Raw genomic sequence first — 16,667 nt, forward strand, 5'->3', positions numbered from 1 at the left:
GTAGATATCTAGGGCATCTGTGCAGGGAGGAAATATGACACCAGACCTACAGAAGACTCAGGACACATGGGAGATCTGTGCCTTATTGGAGCCACATGTGGAGGCCAGGCAGACACTCCAAAGCATCTTGAATGCCTCTAAACACACATATGAACAACAGAGCAGTGCCTTAGATCTCCTCTGGAAGGGCAGACACCCACTCACACATACACATTTTAGCATCTCAGTCTTCAGCAGAATCACCATCTAGGATGTACACAATCAAAGGCACTAGCCTGAACACAGGTAGCGAGCGCTGGTTTAGAAGCACTGGGATACTGGAGACACGTTATGATGCAGGATCTACAAGACATCCATACTCCTCTGGAAAGATGACCAGAGGTCAGAGGGATACCCTACGGTGTCTCGGCTGGCATTAGACACCAATGTGTCATCAAGTGAACTCAGTCCCCACATCTCAGCTATTCACTACAGACTTCTTTTATAGTAAGTAGAAGGAAATGGGCACTGCTACAGCACAGTTCCTCTGCCCTGTTCTGGAGGTGTCTTCTAAGATGCACCTACCTCACTTTTGATCCAGTGACTGTATTTACAAGGTCCCCACTGACTACAGAAGGGGCCTAAGGAGACTGGTTCAGGAAGAAATTTCTGCATTAGAGTACAGTACATACCATCTTCAGATGAATTCCAGTCAGGGGGTCTAACTGAAGGAAAATGTAGTTTGTTCAAGGGAAAGTAGAGGTTAACAATTTCAGTCAATCAGGGTGCAAAAATTACAATTTGTTGGCATATAATTAAACTGCAGAAAAATGGGAAAAATATGTATCAAATTGCCTGAAAGAAGTTTTACTTAAGATACAGACAAAACTGTCTCCCTGTCTCAAGCTGACGTTTCAGATAGACCGTGCCCTTCAGAAGATATGAGAGTTAAAATTTCTACTGAAGTTCCTGGGGGAACAACTTGAAAATCTTATCTGGCCTCAATTCTTCCCACCTGACTTTAGGCACTGAACAAAGGTGTCTAAGTCAGAGCACAGGCACTGACAGGGCTCCTTCTGTACTCAGTGGAGACAGGCACCTTCAGAACATCCTGGGATTTTAACTAGGCTGCCAGAGCTCTCCAAGGCCACTGAACTCTCTCCTTTGACACAGATGCAAAAGACTCCCAGCTTAAATACTGAAATTTGTATGTTTGGAATTGACTAATCAATACAGTTTGCAAAAAAATCTGAAAGACCCTGCACACATCAACACATATTTAAAATTTAACACCGCACACACAAACATACCAAAAAACTATTAGAAAAGTTACCATACAGTGTTTTATTCTAACAATTGCTTTCTTCAACAGAGAAAAGACTGGCTGTGTATGTGCAGTAAACACTGTTTCTACTGGGACATGCCTTATAAGCAGGTATAGATGTTAAGAATTACTTACTGAAGAACTAACAGTATCCTTAACTCAAACTGACATAACACCTCTACGTAGAAAGCACACCCCAGCACCCAGCTTACACGGCACCATGCAGGGTCTTAACTCACCTTGCTTTGGAGAACAAGAATTTGCTGGGCTCGTCCACGCCAGCTGCCAGAATTCATCAAGAGACTCTGAATATTCACATCTTCACCAACTTCATTTGCTAAAAGCTATGAAAAAGGGATTAACATCAACAGTAAGGCTAGGCTTAAATACATGTATTGGGAAGAGGGGAAAAAAAGCTGCTCTCTAGCAGTAAACACAAAACGCTGGATGGTACAGTTACATACTGTATTAAATATCCCATTTCAGATGGGATTTCAGCTCTTTCAGATCATTATTACAATACAGATTGTTGGTGGGTAGGAGAAGTTTGGCTAACATGAATGGTTTTACTTGCTGAGGTAGGTAATTCAGTATTTTCATAAGTTCGAGTATTAGTCTTTGTTTTTTAAAAAATGCGAATCTGTGTTTTGCTGCCTGTCTGGAGAGTGTCAAACTGTACTATCTAACTATATAGCTGGGTGTCAAACTGTGCTACTTTTGTAAAAGGATTTCTAAGAATTACTAATGGTTTTCAATATACACAATTGTTTTTGATATAATGAATACTAATCAGAACTAAACAGGAACAGAGTATTGTCTTAATATAAACCCTTGCAATCAGGAATTGAGCCAATCTCTCTTGCATAATTCCAAGACAGTCACATTAATGAGGGCTAAACTTAGTATGAAAAGCGTTTAAATTATTTATAAAAAGGTCAGCAGAGTCCTATTTTTAGGACTATATTCTCTACTCTGATCTGCATTGCAGGTCTCTTACGCAAAGTAATGAAACCAAAGGAAAGAGAGCACATAGTAACGCATTAAAATCCATCATGAATCAAAGAGGAAAAGGTTACTCTGGATGTCACTCCAACAAATTGTTTAAATATGTGCTTTAGTTCAAGTGTGGTCTTTAATCCCATTGACTTCCATGGGACTGAAGCCTACATTAAAAGTAAATACATAATTAAATGTTTTGGAAAGGAGGAATGGGCCTGAATGTATGCTTCAAATCAATCATAAACCTATTTTGCTGAACTGGGACTTTCAAACCTTAAAGAATCTGTACCCATCACAGTAGTAGAAATAGTGGATACAGTCATCCAGCTCTGGTGGCAAAACATGAAACCTGTGTGTCAATGTGCCTATCTTTCCAAAGCAACCACTATACCCGTGTCTTTTCTTACCTACTTAAGAGTTCATTGGAATACTTCATGGAGGCTAATCAAAGCTCAAAAGAAAAGAAGCATCCTGATTTCACAAGAATATACCTCTTGCACAGGATACCAGCCACAGACTGCACCCTGCAACAGTACCTTTTGGGTCATCTTTAGTTCCTGTTTTGCAAATTGGAGTTGGTTACGATACTCCACCACTTTAAAGTTGGCTGTGGTTAATTTTTCTTGCAACGCTTTCACCTTTGGACTTTCAGCCTTTGAAGAAAAGAATGTACTTGGTAAGAACAGAATTGTCAGGGAAAAATTGAAGTGATTAAGATCCACAGATCCATCAGGATCACCGAATCTTTTTTCCCCAGACCCATGCAAATGCCTTCCCTAATTTTTGGGGTCATAGAGAAGGTACAAACAGAGCAATTTGGTTACAAAACTAGTGACAGGGATACATCCTTGTCATAAAAAAACCCAAACAAGACTGCACAATAGGAGAGACCTAAGTATCAGCTTCTGATTTCCTGTTGTCAATTACAGTTCATACCAAGTTTCCTTCTATCATCTTCAGAGTTGATTTCTTGATTCCTGCATCACTGCCATCAAGAGAATGTATTTTTTCTACAGCTGTCTGTAGCTGGAAAAAAAACCGCATTGTTACTATAGAATGAATACAGTGAAGAGCATACCTCCATGAATTATTAATTAGCAAAAAGCTACAATAGCAGTTTTGATGATCTTGGATGTTTATTTACTCTAGAAAAAAAAATTACTTCATGTTCCTTTGTTTTTAAACACAATCAGTAGGAAAGCACACAATTTTTTTCCCAAAGAAGCATGTGTTATTTTACTGTGGAATAACTTCAGTGAAAATGTCTCTGAACTTGCTGAGATGAGACCAGTTATCAAGTATGGAAACTTCTGGGGGATTTTATCACCATAGGTTCATAAAATAAGTGTTTGTATACATAAATGCAAATCCAGTTCAGTACAGATCAGGATGCTGTCTCTAGATTCTGAATGCCACTTTTTGAGAAAATCATAGGATACTTCATAAAAAGCACATAGTTCTACTCACCAGAGAAATTTAAGAGAAATGACTACCTAATGACCTATAGTGTAGATTTAATAAGGCTTTTTCTTTACCTGGTAGCTGTGAGGTAGCATTTCTCAACCCATGAAGAATGCCTCCTATTGCTTGCCACAGCAAAGGAAGGCAGACATACAGTCCCTCCTGCTCTGAATCATGTCCTATGTTGAGGTTGCTAAGACTTCTTACTGGACAGGAATGCAATGAATTTGGAGCTGGTGAGGCCAGGAATTGTTGCTTTAAAGGGCTGAGACTTCATTCTTTGAGGTGGGTGGAAGATCTTGATTATTTGCCTGAATAAAAGAAGGCTCTAAGGAATAGCTTCTTCATTAAAGTGGTATCTGGGGAAACAGAGCGCAACTCAGAGCCAGCTCTAGTGTTACCCCTTCTCTGCAAATAAACCAATGGTTAGGTCATCCCTTCAGTTCATAAAGTCTTTTAGTCAACGGACTGAGAATGAGAAATTTCAGCTGGTGTTGGCAGCTGATAGGTCAAGTTCTAGGGAAATTTTCTGCAAACATTCATTTGCAGTCTTTGTTTACATGTGATTTTGCTCAGTTGCGCAGTGGCTGTACCTTCCATTTTCTTTGTGGGAACATAGTCATGTTAAAACACTTATGATTTACATATTTTTTTTAGTTTTCATACAAGCAAAGAACAAACAATTCTGTAAAATAAGTGTTTTCCACTGGTGAAAGTACGTATTGCAATGTATTTGTAAGGCACCATCACCACAATTCATTGTTTAAGGCATCTAAAAGTAGGCATACGGGGTGAGACTCAACCTACAAAGTAACACGTTCCTTGTTTTCAGCATGGGTGTCTCTGTAAAGAATGCTGTCTAGTCAATACAATCAGAGAAGCATAGTCTTCGGCTCACCCTACTGTAGACACCTACATTACATCAAGTAGATGGACTGACTGTAGTCTTGGTTTTGTTGCCCACCCACAGCTGTCTGGTCCCTTTTGAGGCATCCGAGGGTATCCAGCAGGTCCAGCTGCTGCACCAGGACTGCCAGTCTAGTCACGTCTAACAGCCCTTCAGGGATCTCTAAGAGGTCAAGCAACATCTTTATTGATGATCTGGACAAGGGGATCGAGTGCCCCCTCAGTCAGTTTGCAGATGACACCCAGCTGGGTGGGAGTGTTGATCTGCTCGAGGGTAGGGAGGCTCTGCAGAGAGACCTGGGCAGGCTGGAGCCATGGGCTGAGCCCAACTGGGGGAGTTTCCATAAGGGCAAATGCCGGGGGCTGCCCTTGAGCCACAACAACCCCCAGCAGCGCTACAGGCTTGGGGAGGAGTGGCTGGAGAGCTGCCAGTCAGAGAGGGACCTGAGGGGGGATTGATAATGAGCCAGCAGTGTGCCCAGAGGGCCAAGGAGGCCAATGGCATCCTGGCTTGTGTCAGCACCAGCGTGGCCAGCAGGGACAGGGAAGGGATCTGAGCCCTGTGCTCGGCCCTGGTGATGCTGCCCCTCAATGAGTGGGTTCAGTTTTGGGCCCCTCACCCCAAAAAGGCCATTGAATGACTCGAGCGTGTCCAGAGAAGGGCAACGGAGCTGGGGCAGGGTCTGGAGCACAGGTCTGCTGGGGAGCGGCTGGGGGAACTGGGGGGGTTCAGTCTGGAGAAGAGGAGGCTGAGGGGAGACCTCCTGGCCCTCTGCAACTCCCTGACAGGAGGGTGCAGAGAGGGGGGATGAGTCTCTTGAGCCAAGGACCCAGCGCCAGGCCCAGAGGGAACGGCCTCAAGCTGCGCCAGGGCAGGGTTAGGCTGGCTCTGAGGAAAGATTTCTTTGCAGAAGGGGCTGTTGGGTGTTGGAACGGGCTGCCCAGGGCAGGGGGGGAGTCCCCATCCCTGGAGATGTTTGAGAGTCAGGTCGACATAGCCCTTAAGGATATGGTGTAGTTGGGAACTGTTAATGTTGGGTTGATGGTTGGACTGGATGATCTTCAAGGTCTTTTCCAACCTAGACCGTTCTGTGATCTCAGACTGTTCTTTTATGCTTATGCGTGGGCAACTGAATTGCACTTTAGCTGTCTTGGTCCTTTGTACAGTCATTGGAAAAAGATAAGTGTGTCTAGAGAGTGACCCAGCTTAGTGTAAGAGTTACTACAGAGATGCAAATCACTGCAGGTTCCTGAGACAGCTTTTCTCTTTCACCACTCAACATTTTTCATAGATACCTCCCACTGTCAAACATTGCTTTAATTTTATGCATCTTTTACATCTTCATATAGTTCTACTGAACAAGTACAATCCACAAACTCAGCCAGTGACCATTAGTTTAGAGAAGAGCCACGCCAAATGAGGTTGTAAGAAAATACAGACCATTGACCAGGGCACGGTTTCAGTGGGGTTCACGCTGTGGTTGGTCTTTACCTCATCTGAAACAGGTTGCTGTGTTCCGTTTTGATTTTGATGGTGCTGGTGTCTAAGGACAGCTCAAATCACATCCAAAGTGTCCATCTGTGCTTTGACCATCAATTATTGTTTCTTGAAAATTTCTGTTCTCTTTGAGCTCCATTTCCTTTCCTGAAATGTCTGTGGTCCTTTCTTTTGGGTCAATATCTAACAATATTTTAAGTTTCTGTTTGAATAACGGTCATTACACCTCTGCAGTAAGGGATTACAAGCAAGTTGATTCCTCTTGAAATTACTCTCAGCTTGCTCCCTTACTTGTGTGAATTTGTGGGTCCCCAGTTACACTTGAGATTTCTTAGCCAGCCTGACAACTGCTTGACAAGACCCGTCTGACCAGAACACTCTGGATTTATGCAGGAGTTTTCAAAATTTTAATGTGCCATTTCTTGATCTTTCAGGTAACTAGAGTATAATTCAGACAGATGCATGATTCATGATAATAAGTGATTGTAAAAGATAGAGTCAAAATGCATTTGTCAGCATGATAAACATTACTGAATCATTTAAATGATATCTTCTAAGGAAACAAAGTGCAGACAAAAGCATTAAAAGTTATCCAAAATTTTACCAGTGTTGTGTAAGGAAGAGAACTAGTAGCCAGTGAACAAAGTAAACATTGATATCGGGGCATCTAATTTTCATTTCAATAGTCACCAGAGTAAAATTATTCCTGTGAAAGTTTAGCACATATAAAAAATTCATACTAAACCAGAAAAATTAATTCACCTACAAGAATATTCACCTACAAGAATATTTGCTATCTTATGTGATATAGAACTGTGTAAGTACTTATGCCAGAAAACAGCTTTTATTATTTGGATGAATAAAGCTTAGAAGAATAGAGGAATAGAATTCTTGACTGGTATTAACGAGGTGAGAATGTAAGACAATGGTATGAAATTTGCTCCTCCTCACAAAAAAAAAAAAAGAAAAAAAAAATCAGAAAAATATCATTGCCATACTGCTAGAAAAGCCTCTGTGCTTCAAATATAACTGAGCATTGCTAATTGGTATTTCATAAATCTTTGTCTCATTATAACTTATGGATATTATTCTCTAGCTCTTCCTTTCTGCAAAGGTGAAAACAGCTGAGGGCATACATCCCTCTCTCCTGTCATGGACAGAAGTTACAAGAACTCAAAGCAAGCATGGATATAAGAGCAAATTCAAGATGGGAACATGAATCAAACCCAGTTTCTACAACTCCTCTATCCCAATGGCTGGATTTCTATGTTTAGCATGCAAAAAGAGAACAAGAAAAATGCCTCACTTCTCTCTCCAGCTCTTTAACTCTGTTATTCAGTTGCTTCACTTTGGTTTTTTCACTCTCAGTCTCGGCAGTTATCTCACGATTCTTTTTGGCCAATTCAACTATTTTCGTAGCTGCAACATCTCCAGCTAAACCAGACATCCCTGAAAAGCATACATAAAATCAAAGGACGTATCTTACAGGCAAGATTCAGAATAGATGATGCTTTTGTTCTCTGTTCAATGCACAATGTACTTTTATTGTCTAACCCATTTCTCTCAGAGCTGTTCCAGGCACTTAAAGGAACGAATGAGGGAAAAGAGGCATCAGTGATTCCAGCTAGATTGCTTGGTCCTTTGTGTCAGCATCACATTGTGGCTAGCAAAGATACATTTCACACTTTAGCAACAGCCACATGTCAGAAGGCCACAACAGTGGTCATAGCAACATTCCTACATATAAAGGGTAGAAGTGTTTTCTGCTCACTGCTGTGAAGGGTAGTTATGGATGCTTTTTTTTGTGGCATATTACAGAAAAAGACAACACTATTTTGCGCGGGTTGTTTGCTACTGAAGGAGCTGCTGAAACAGAGGCATGAACTTTTCTAGGCATCTGTCCTAAAAGGTCAGCCACCCTATTACAGTTGGGTCCTGGATAATGTCCAGGAAATATCATTGTACCTATTTATATGTCCCTTGAGATTATAAATGGAGCCTTACCGCATTATTTTTAATTGCTCTTTTAAACAGATACTTCATTCACCTCGTCAGAGAGGGTCTGATTAGAGTCATGAATAAAGTAATCCCCAGGACTGGCTTGTGTGTCACTTGGCTTTTGTTAACACCACATAGGTGAAGAAAAGTTCTTGCACCAAGTGCAAAATCAATATGATTGCATACAAAGTCCACAGAAACTTCTAGCGCAGCAATGAACACAAGCCTGCAATAACAAATCCTCCGTGGGATATATGAAAATTGAACTTGAATGTTGTCATTCTTAATTCTTTCATCCTCCTTCAGTGCTCTGGAGTAATGACTTTTCTACCAACATCCATGAAGATTATATTCAAGAACCAGGGCGAGATGCAAGGATGACAGATCAACCTTAAGTGAATTTTGAGTCCCATAAAATCCCCAGAGACATTAAAGGGGCTATGCAGAATATAGCTGAGAACAGAATATGACCCTATATCACTATTTAAAAACCTTGCAGAGGACATAAATTTATTATTTTAAAAAGTATTTCCATTGTTCTTCCTCTTTTATCTGATTTGTGTTTCCACTCTCATCTAGAAGCTACTTTTTCCTTAGTTTTCGTGATAAATAATGGCTACTAATGATCACAGTCAGTACTAAACTAACCAAAAGCCAGGCTGATACTGGTCTTCAAATGCACTGCATGCATTTAATCAAAGCTTTTAATTCTATGCAATGTCGGTGAGCTTCTTGCCACAGTGGAGATAGGGAAGACAGAAGCATGGGACAAACTACGAGTTGGACAGAGAAGCTGCAACAGCACATCTGGCTCTTGGTCCTGACCCAGTAATAGCTTATCACCTCTCCTACATACAAACTACAGATAGTTTTTAAGAATTAAGGTGTAATTTAAGTGTTATTTAGTTCTGCTTATCGCTGGTTTCCCCTTTCTCTACTAGCCTGGTCATCACAGCTGTCCTGAACAACAGTGGCACCCAGTGGAGGAGGTGCAGCCTGCACAGCTCAGTTTTCAAAGGACACCCAAGCCACTTCAGAAGCTGGACTTCATGTTCGGCCAGCATCCCACATGTGCCCCATTCAGGCAAACTAAAGGAGCCCGAATAAGGAATTTAACACTGCATAGCAGAGAAAGCTGCAACACTGCTTTTTGACATTAACAGGAAGTTTTCCAAAATATGATTTATATGAATCATAATTTTTTAATGCCAACAATAACTGGTTTGCAGAAAACCTGTGAGGAACAGAGATCATCGTGTGCCCCAAAAGAGTGCTGTACTTCTTTTAAGGGACATATAATTATTAGTAATGACATTTTGCACCTTAGGACTGATCTGTCTGACTACCAGAAGTCATTTGGCCCTTTCAATAGCTCTCTCAGATGGGGAGTAGCAGTATTCATATTTTGCAGCTCAGAAAACTGAAGGAGAGAGTAAGACACATATCTTTAAGCACATATGCCATTTTATTTCATATATGCTATCATGTCAAACTACTGCGAGGAACTTCCCTCTGCACATAAAGAAACGAAATCTCCCTCCTTACATGAGGGAGACTTCAATGTTTAGTAAACCCTGCAAATGTCAAACAGTGTCAACTTAGATCCTTGCAAGTTTAGGTATAAGTGTTGACTAAATCTATACTCTGGTGTCTAAGTATTTTCAAAGGTCAGAGCTAAGTGGTTTCAGTGCTATTGCAAATTACTGCAAGCTCAACAGAGAACAAGTCTCTCAGCTGAGAGCTGAATTTTGATTCTTCCTAGAAGAAGCTTATTACAGGAGTGGAAATGGAGGCAACCACAACAAGCAAACACTAGAACTAACACAGTGAGAATACAAAGTTAATGTGTTTACCCGACAAAGCCAATCTGTCCTCCTGTAATTTTTTCTGAAGTTGCTTTATTTCAAAATCTTTCTCTGTCACCAGTTTGTATAGTCTGCAGTTCTCATCTCGGACCTCTCGAAGCTGATCCTCAAGCAACCTGGGAAAAAATAAGCCATAATGGCAAATGTCACTGTAATGTGCTTCGAATAGATGCTCCCAGAAATAAAACAATGAAATGACTGTATGCTAGGTGAGCTGAGCTTACCAGGACTGAGTTTACTGAATTAAGTAGAATATCCTAAACCTCAGATCACAACACAAACTGATGATCTGATCTATTCAGTTAACTACTTAAAAAAAATCTGCACTTCCTTGTGCATCACATAACAGGTATCTTTCCAGTGCTCTTGAGGTTACTCAATAGTCTCACCTCACTCAGTCTCACTTATATGGTTCTCCAGAGTAAACTGGGCAGACTCACCATTCAGCATCCATGACATTCAGGCTTTGCTTTCTATATTTACTGAAACTAATAGAAGCCAACAAGCTACAAAAGCAGCTACTGAGGCTCTTTCTTTAAAAGCGAATGCTTCACAGCAATTCACAAAAGACCAATTTCCTCTGTCCTCATCTGATTTTCTTGGAACCCCATCAGGATAGACTGGCTTCGGTTTGTATTGTTAATGTTGCTTTTTGGAATTCATTTAGAAACAAAGAATATAAAAAAAGCCCTCTGAACAGGAGGAAATAGCCTTGCTTCTCCTATTCTGCAGTACATTTAGTAACATTTAAGGGTTTCATCTAAGACTTTCAGATCATTAATAACTTTAATCTCTTTGCTGTCCTTACATGGTGGTTTCTCCAAATGTAAAAACTAGAAGCTAAGGCCTCAGGGGCTCAATTCAATTGTGGGCACTCAGGCATCTATTTGAGATGCCCCAGGATTATCTGATCTTCCTATGTGAGGCCAGCAGCCACAATGTAGGGATTCTGGGAAAACTTCTGGGACCCAGTCAGAGAATTGAGAGCATCTCAGAGAGTACTTGCCACACATGTGGACATATGAGCCAACCCCAAGAATTACTAACAACCTCCAACTTTAGGCATACTTTTTAGCCAGTTTCCTCTGGACAGCAGCATTTCAGAATAGCAATGAAACTGTCTCTATTCCCCAAAGGGGAAACCAAATGTGCTAAGAGAAGCTGTACTGACACTGCCTTTGGTAAGAATGTTTAGAGTAGAGACTCTGCTGGCTCAAGTCAGTGGTTCCCATTCTGCCTGCCTCTGAGATTCCTCATCTCTCCCCATCTGAGTTTCAGGGTGGGGTCCCACTCCATACCAAGACACAGGCGTCCCTCTGTGCCAAAACGCACACAAAAGTCAAAGGTCTAGTCTATACAACCAGTGCTGCCTACAGACTAGCTGCCACCGTAGGGCAATGCAAATCACTCCCTAATTTCCACTGAGTGTGCTGATGAGGGGACTCAATTTAGTTACCCACGCACAGGTGCCATTTGGACTGCCTACCTGTCCCCCAGCTGCTGCTGCAGATCTCCTGTGTGTCCCATCATTCCCATGTGGAAGTTCCTGATACCCTAAGGCATCTCAGGTATCCCTAGACACCCAACTCAGTCAGATGAATTGATCCCTAGACTGTTATTATCTACAGTGTAATCCTGAATATCTACATTTTGGTGGCTTAGTCTGGAATAGTTTCCCACCCCTTTGGCCTATAGAGTGATTGCTCCAGACTACAACAGAAGTAGGTAACTTGGATAATTATAGAGATTTGGATAAAGCCCAGTTGTTACAGTATATACCTATGGCTACAGACATGTCCACAGCCAGACAAGTCAGTTATCACAATAGTCACCTAAATCTTTTCTATTCAAACGTTTTAGCAAGCTTTTTTTTGGCTTGTACTCCATATGTACGTGTTCGAACACTGCCATAAACAACAGTCAATATATGACGTGATTCACAATCTATAATTAAGAAACGCACTTCTGTTTCAAAGCTTCAAATGAAAGGAAGATCAAAGGCAGCTGTTTACAAAGGAGAAGGAAGCAAGCAACAATCTGAGCAGGGAAAAGGCAAAACTAAGTTATTCCCACATGTACCACTCAGAAGTGAGCAACAAGACTATGCAGATCTAATTTGAGACACGTGGACAAAAAGATTTTTAACAGCTACGGAATTAACATGAAAGAAGGGTTCTAAGCTCTTAACACACCCAATCCAGCAATGTCTTCCTCAGAGATGGTTTCCAAGTCTTGATAAAAAGCATTCACAGTAGGACAGACAGAAAGCTCAACTGTACAGAGCTGGAGTCTCCTCTGAGAAACTTCTCCACCCCATTCCAGAGCGACTCTATGTGTTACAAAGGAGGTAGCAGGTTCTACCCAAGTGGCTCAGCTATGGAAAGTCAGCCAAAAGAAACAGGGGGTAGAAAGGTAACCCTTTTCACTCTAGTTCAAGAAAACAGCCAGGTGAGGCTTATGAGCAGGGCCTATGACTAAAATTCAGGCCAAGTGTCTTTCCTCACTCTTTTACAGATTCTCTGTGTGATGTGGAGAATCATTTAATCTTAAATACACCAAAGAGAGCAGGGAGGATAAAGTTACAGAAAGAACAAACCAAAAAGACAAAATGTCAGCTAAAGTCACCTAAACAAAACTTGGGGGCAGGATGGGAAGAAGGAAAAAAGAACTCCCAAGGCTCAGAGGGAGATATCTGAGAGGAGAATGTCTTCCAAGCGCCTCTATAAACAACACTGCTGTGCTGAAATCACTGCCACTGCAGACCATATGGAGTCCTGCTATTCTGGAACAAGTTTCTCATATGGTGTCACGGGAATACTGCAAAGTACATCCTGGTGAATCCCTTCCAGAAGCAAATCCTGCCTGGATTTGATACACTTATAACCACTCTTTTGCTGCATAAGCAAGGGACAATCCAGAGAAATCTGCTACACCTGCCATATCAAATGGGGAATTTCCACAGTCAGTGCCACTGAAAATGGAGGTAATAGCTCTTGAACTATTCAGATGTAAACTACTGAACTGTAAATAGCAGAAAACTTCTGGGACTCTCCTGTGCTCCACACCTCAGAGTATGCACACTGTACCATGTGTTATGGGAACACCCAAGCCCCTCTCCTCCACCAGACTAACTTACATCTGAACTATGGGAATCAGTCTCCCTCTCCATTAAAAAAAAATAAAAATCAGATCTTCTATATATCAGTACAAAGTGTTGAAGGGAAGAGGACAGCTGGTAGACATCAGATCAGAAGCACAACTTGGCAAATCAGACAGTCACAGTGAGGGATCTAATGTGAAGATGACAATGTACAATGAAGTGGTGAGAGCATTAGTTTCTAGAAGGTCAGCTCCTAGTTTCCACCCAGACTTCCTTTGCAGCATGAACACACCACATTCCCAGAAGCACCTGAAAGTTTCAGTGGTTTACTCCTGGGTTCCCTGCATCTTCACAGAAATTCTACTGCAGCATATGCACTTGGGTGTTTAAGGAAGCAATCTTCAGAAACAAGCTGAGCAGGGAGTTGCCCAGAGTAACACAGAAGGAGGATCGGCATTTACAGCCTAATAAAACCCTGGTTAGTGGCTTGATAAACTTTGGTAGAGGTGCCCTTCCCCACTACAGACTCTGGGAGATGAAACTGTCTCAAAGGTATATGCCTAATTGTGGGTTTCCACCCGTGATCTGCTGTGTTTGGCAGAGCTGCCAGCTACCTCTTCCTGTCCCTGTATCACAGTACATCACCACATCATGGTGCCAATAAAACAGTCTGTGGGGCTAAAGCTGTAAAATGGATCACTGAAATGACTTGAGATAAGAGTACCCTTGCCCCAGAAAGTGAATCCAGTTTCCAGCAATCGGTTTTATCAGCACAATTGCAAGTGGGGAGCAGAAGCAGCAATTTCTTCAGCTGGCCTCACCGCTAACACAGAGACAATCCCTCAATAGTCAAGACCGTAGTAGGGTGTGTCCAACTTCAGATCTGTTCTAGTTCGTAAAAAAAAATAATAATTGGGTCAGAAAGAGAGACGTACTCTCTCCTTGGAGGAAGATGGAATGATCTGAGCTGAGGTTTCAAATCTCTGCTCCAGTAAAACGAATTATGCGCTCAGCTCCAAAAACAAGATCAAGGGAGATCCACACAAGAATGTCCGGTGTCCAGACACTACCCAGAGGGTGAGGTAAGACCCAAACCCCTGTCCCCAGTAAGACTTAAAACCCTACCTTGTATAACTCTGTCAAGTATCTTACCCAGGAAGCACCTCTGTCTATGAGGCCCTCCTATATAGCTGGCTGTCTTTTGAGCTACTAAATCAGGTTACATTGCAAAGATAGGGGAACACTTTTCTGCACCTCAGGACTTTGGCTTGCACCCATTAGTTGCTTTGCCCTCATCTGTCTTTGGAAATTATTCACATAGGGAACCTGTTTGTTTACAAGGCTCAAAGGATGTTAGCAATCCAAATGACTGAATTTCATCAGATAGGACCTAGCTGCCCCTAGCATGTCACCCTTAACCCCTTTGTTCTTCTGCTCTTCATCTGTGAAACACTGATAATAAAGATCACATCCCAACACTCTGAGGATAAACATATTAGGGACAGTGAGACTCTTCTCGGGATAATGAAAGCCCAATAGGTGAAGACAGAAAGTGCTCTGTCAGTATGTTTCATACGATCACATGCAAAATACACTTCTGTGGCCTCCTGAAGGAACGGTACTGCTACACCTTTACCTTTTGCTGTCATCTTCATTTACAGGTTGTCTTGTTTCAAACAGGTTTAGATCATTTGGGATTCCAAAAGTTTCCTTTGCAGTGCCATTATCACCCTTCTGACTGTTCTGTTTTCCCTTCTTCCTCTCCATTAGGTTTTGCAACCGCCTTTGCCGCTGTTCTTGATAAGCCTTAAACTGGGTTTTAAAATGTTCATTCACTTTTATGTCCGGCTCCATAGTTTACTAAAAGAATAACAAGAAGAAAATAAAAAGCAACAGAGAGCAGAGATCAACAGTGATTTCAAAAACATCCTCTTCTAGCAGCTGCTTTGAAGTTTTTTCTCACTGACCTCTGAGCAGTCTCCCTGCCACTGCCTCCTCTCAGCCACTGTGCTCTCCAGCCCCATTGCCTTGCTTCAAGTGCCTTTTTCCATAAAGGTCTTTCAAACAGTCTTCAGAAAAGTTTTTGTGACTTTTTAACTCTGGCATTCAAAAAGCAATGTTTTAAAATATTTTTAAACAAATCTGTTTAAATAAACATTTTTACAGAAGAGCAAACTGGGTCAAATCCAAGCAAATGTGGCAACCTCGTTATACTGACTAAAGAGAACAGACTGTTTACAACCATCCAGCCTTCCTTCCCACATTTCAAAGGTGTAGATCCCCCCCATTTTTGGGTTAATGTCAGACTGACAGAGGAAGAAAGATCTCTGTTTATCCTAATACACCCTTTAGACACTGGACATCAAGAGTGCAGCTTACATTTTTCTGCTGAATTTCTAAGCATTGTGGTTACATTAAAGTGATAATATCACTACCTATTTAAATGTCTAGAGCTTTACTTAGCATGACTAAAGACAATCAGTTTTGTGATGTAGAATCACAGGATGGTTTGAGTTGGAAAGGACCTAAAGATCACTCAGTTTCAAGCCGCTGCCATGGGGGCAGGGACACCTTCCTAGTGGAAGGTTGCCCAAAGCCCCGTCCAACCTGGCCTTGAACCCTTCCAGGGAGGGGGCAGCCACAGCTGCTCTGGGCAACCTGTGCCAGGGCCTCACCACCCTCACAGGGAAGAATTCCTTCCTTACATCTAGCCTAAATCTCTCCTCTGTCAGTTTAAAACCATTACCCCTCACCCTATCCCTACACCCCTGATCAGGAGTCCCTCCCCCCTTTCCTGCAGCCCCTTTCAGCCCTGGGAGGCCACTCTAAGGTCTCCCCAGAGCCTTCTCCAGCTGAACCCCCCAACTCTCTCAGCCTGTCCTCACAGGGGGGTGCTCCAGCCCCCCCCAGCATTTTCACAGTCTCCTCTGGACCTGCTCAAGCAGGTCCGTGTCCTTCTGATATTTTGGGCCCCAGAGCTGGACTCAGCACCGCAGCGGGGGGGTGTCTCAGGAGAGCAGAGATTCTAGCCCCCTCTCCTTCTCTTTGACATTTACTGCCAGCAAAAAATCTAGTGCACCTTTGATCTAGGAAAAACAATTACTAAAAACTTTGAAAGGCACACCCTCTACTGAGTAATTATTGCAGGCCCTTTCCCACACTAAGGCAGCAATCACCTGGACAAAGTGCCACAATGCACACTGTGTGCCTGTATGCACTGTACGGGCAGAGGTGCACAGGCCGCAGCTTCACCCCCACGCCTGTCTGCAGACACCACGGGAGTGGACAAGATGCGTTAAGGGCTGACAGGTGCAAACAGCGGAGTCCCGTTTCTCTGCACAGCCCCCAGGCCTCGTGGTGGGTATGGGCGATGGCCAGAGGGCAACCTTTAGCCCTCCAGCCTACCTGAGTGCAGACTGCACACCCGGCGCGGAGGGACCTGCCACAGACCGGCTGTGTGGGGAGAGGGGGTTCCCTCTTTTTCCCGCGGCCTGACAGAGCCTAGCACTTCCGCAACGCCCCCCCACCCCCTTCTCC

At 42.6% G+C, this 16,667-nt stretch overlaps 1 protein-coding gene across 4 annotated transcripts in view; it reads right to left on the bottom strand.

Moving 5' to 3' along the window:
- The window catches only part of CCDC13 (coiled-coil domain containing 13), a 33,161-nt gene extending 16,548 nt beyond the window's left edge, over positions 1–16,613 (bottom strand). The window contains exons 1-8 of one of the 4 annotated variants that reach the window (XM_026842766.1): positions 16,307–16,612; positions 15,098–15,229; positions 14,767–14,990; positions 10,019–10,146; positions 7,474–7,616; positions 3,239–3,328; positions 2,839–2,955; positions 1,543–1,647 (exon numbers count right to left, since the gene is read on the bottom strand). In XM_026842766.1, the coding sequence (XP_026698567.1) occupies positions 1,543–1,647; positions 2,839–2,955; positions 3,239–3,328; positions 7,474–7,616; positions 10,019–10,146; positions 14,767–14,984 (801 nt within the window). In that variant the 5' untranslated portion in view covers positions 14,985–14,990; positions 15,098–15,229; positions 16,307–16,612. Of the gene's footprint in view, positions 1–1,542; positions 1,648–2,838; positions 2,956–3,238; positions 3,329–7,473; positions 7,617–10,018; positions 10,147–14,766; positions 14,991–15,097; positions 15,230–16,306 lie in introns of all 4 variants that reach the window. The other 3 variants (XM_026842764.1, XM_026842763.1, XM_026842767.1) reach the window with 3 other exon arrangements.
- Between the last annotated feature and the right edge of the window lie 54 nt (positions 16,614–16,667).

This window comes from Athene cunicularia (genome assembly GCF_003259725.1).
Source record: "Athene cunicularia isolate RWA chromosome 2 unlocalized genomic scaffold, athCun1 chr2_part1, whole genome shotgun sequence".
Classification (NCBI taxonomy): Eukaryota; Metazoa; Chordata; class Aves; order Strigiformes; family Strigidae; genus Athene; species Athene cunicularia.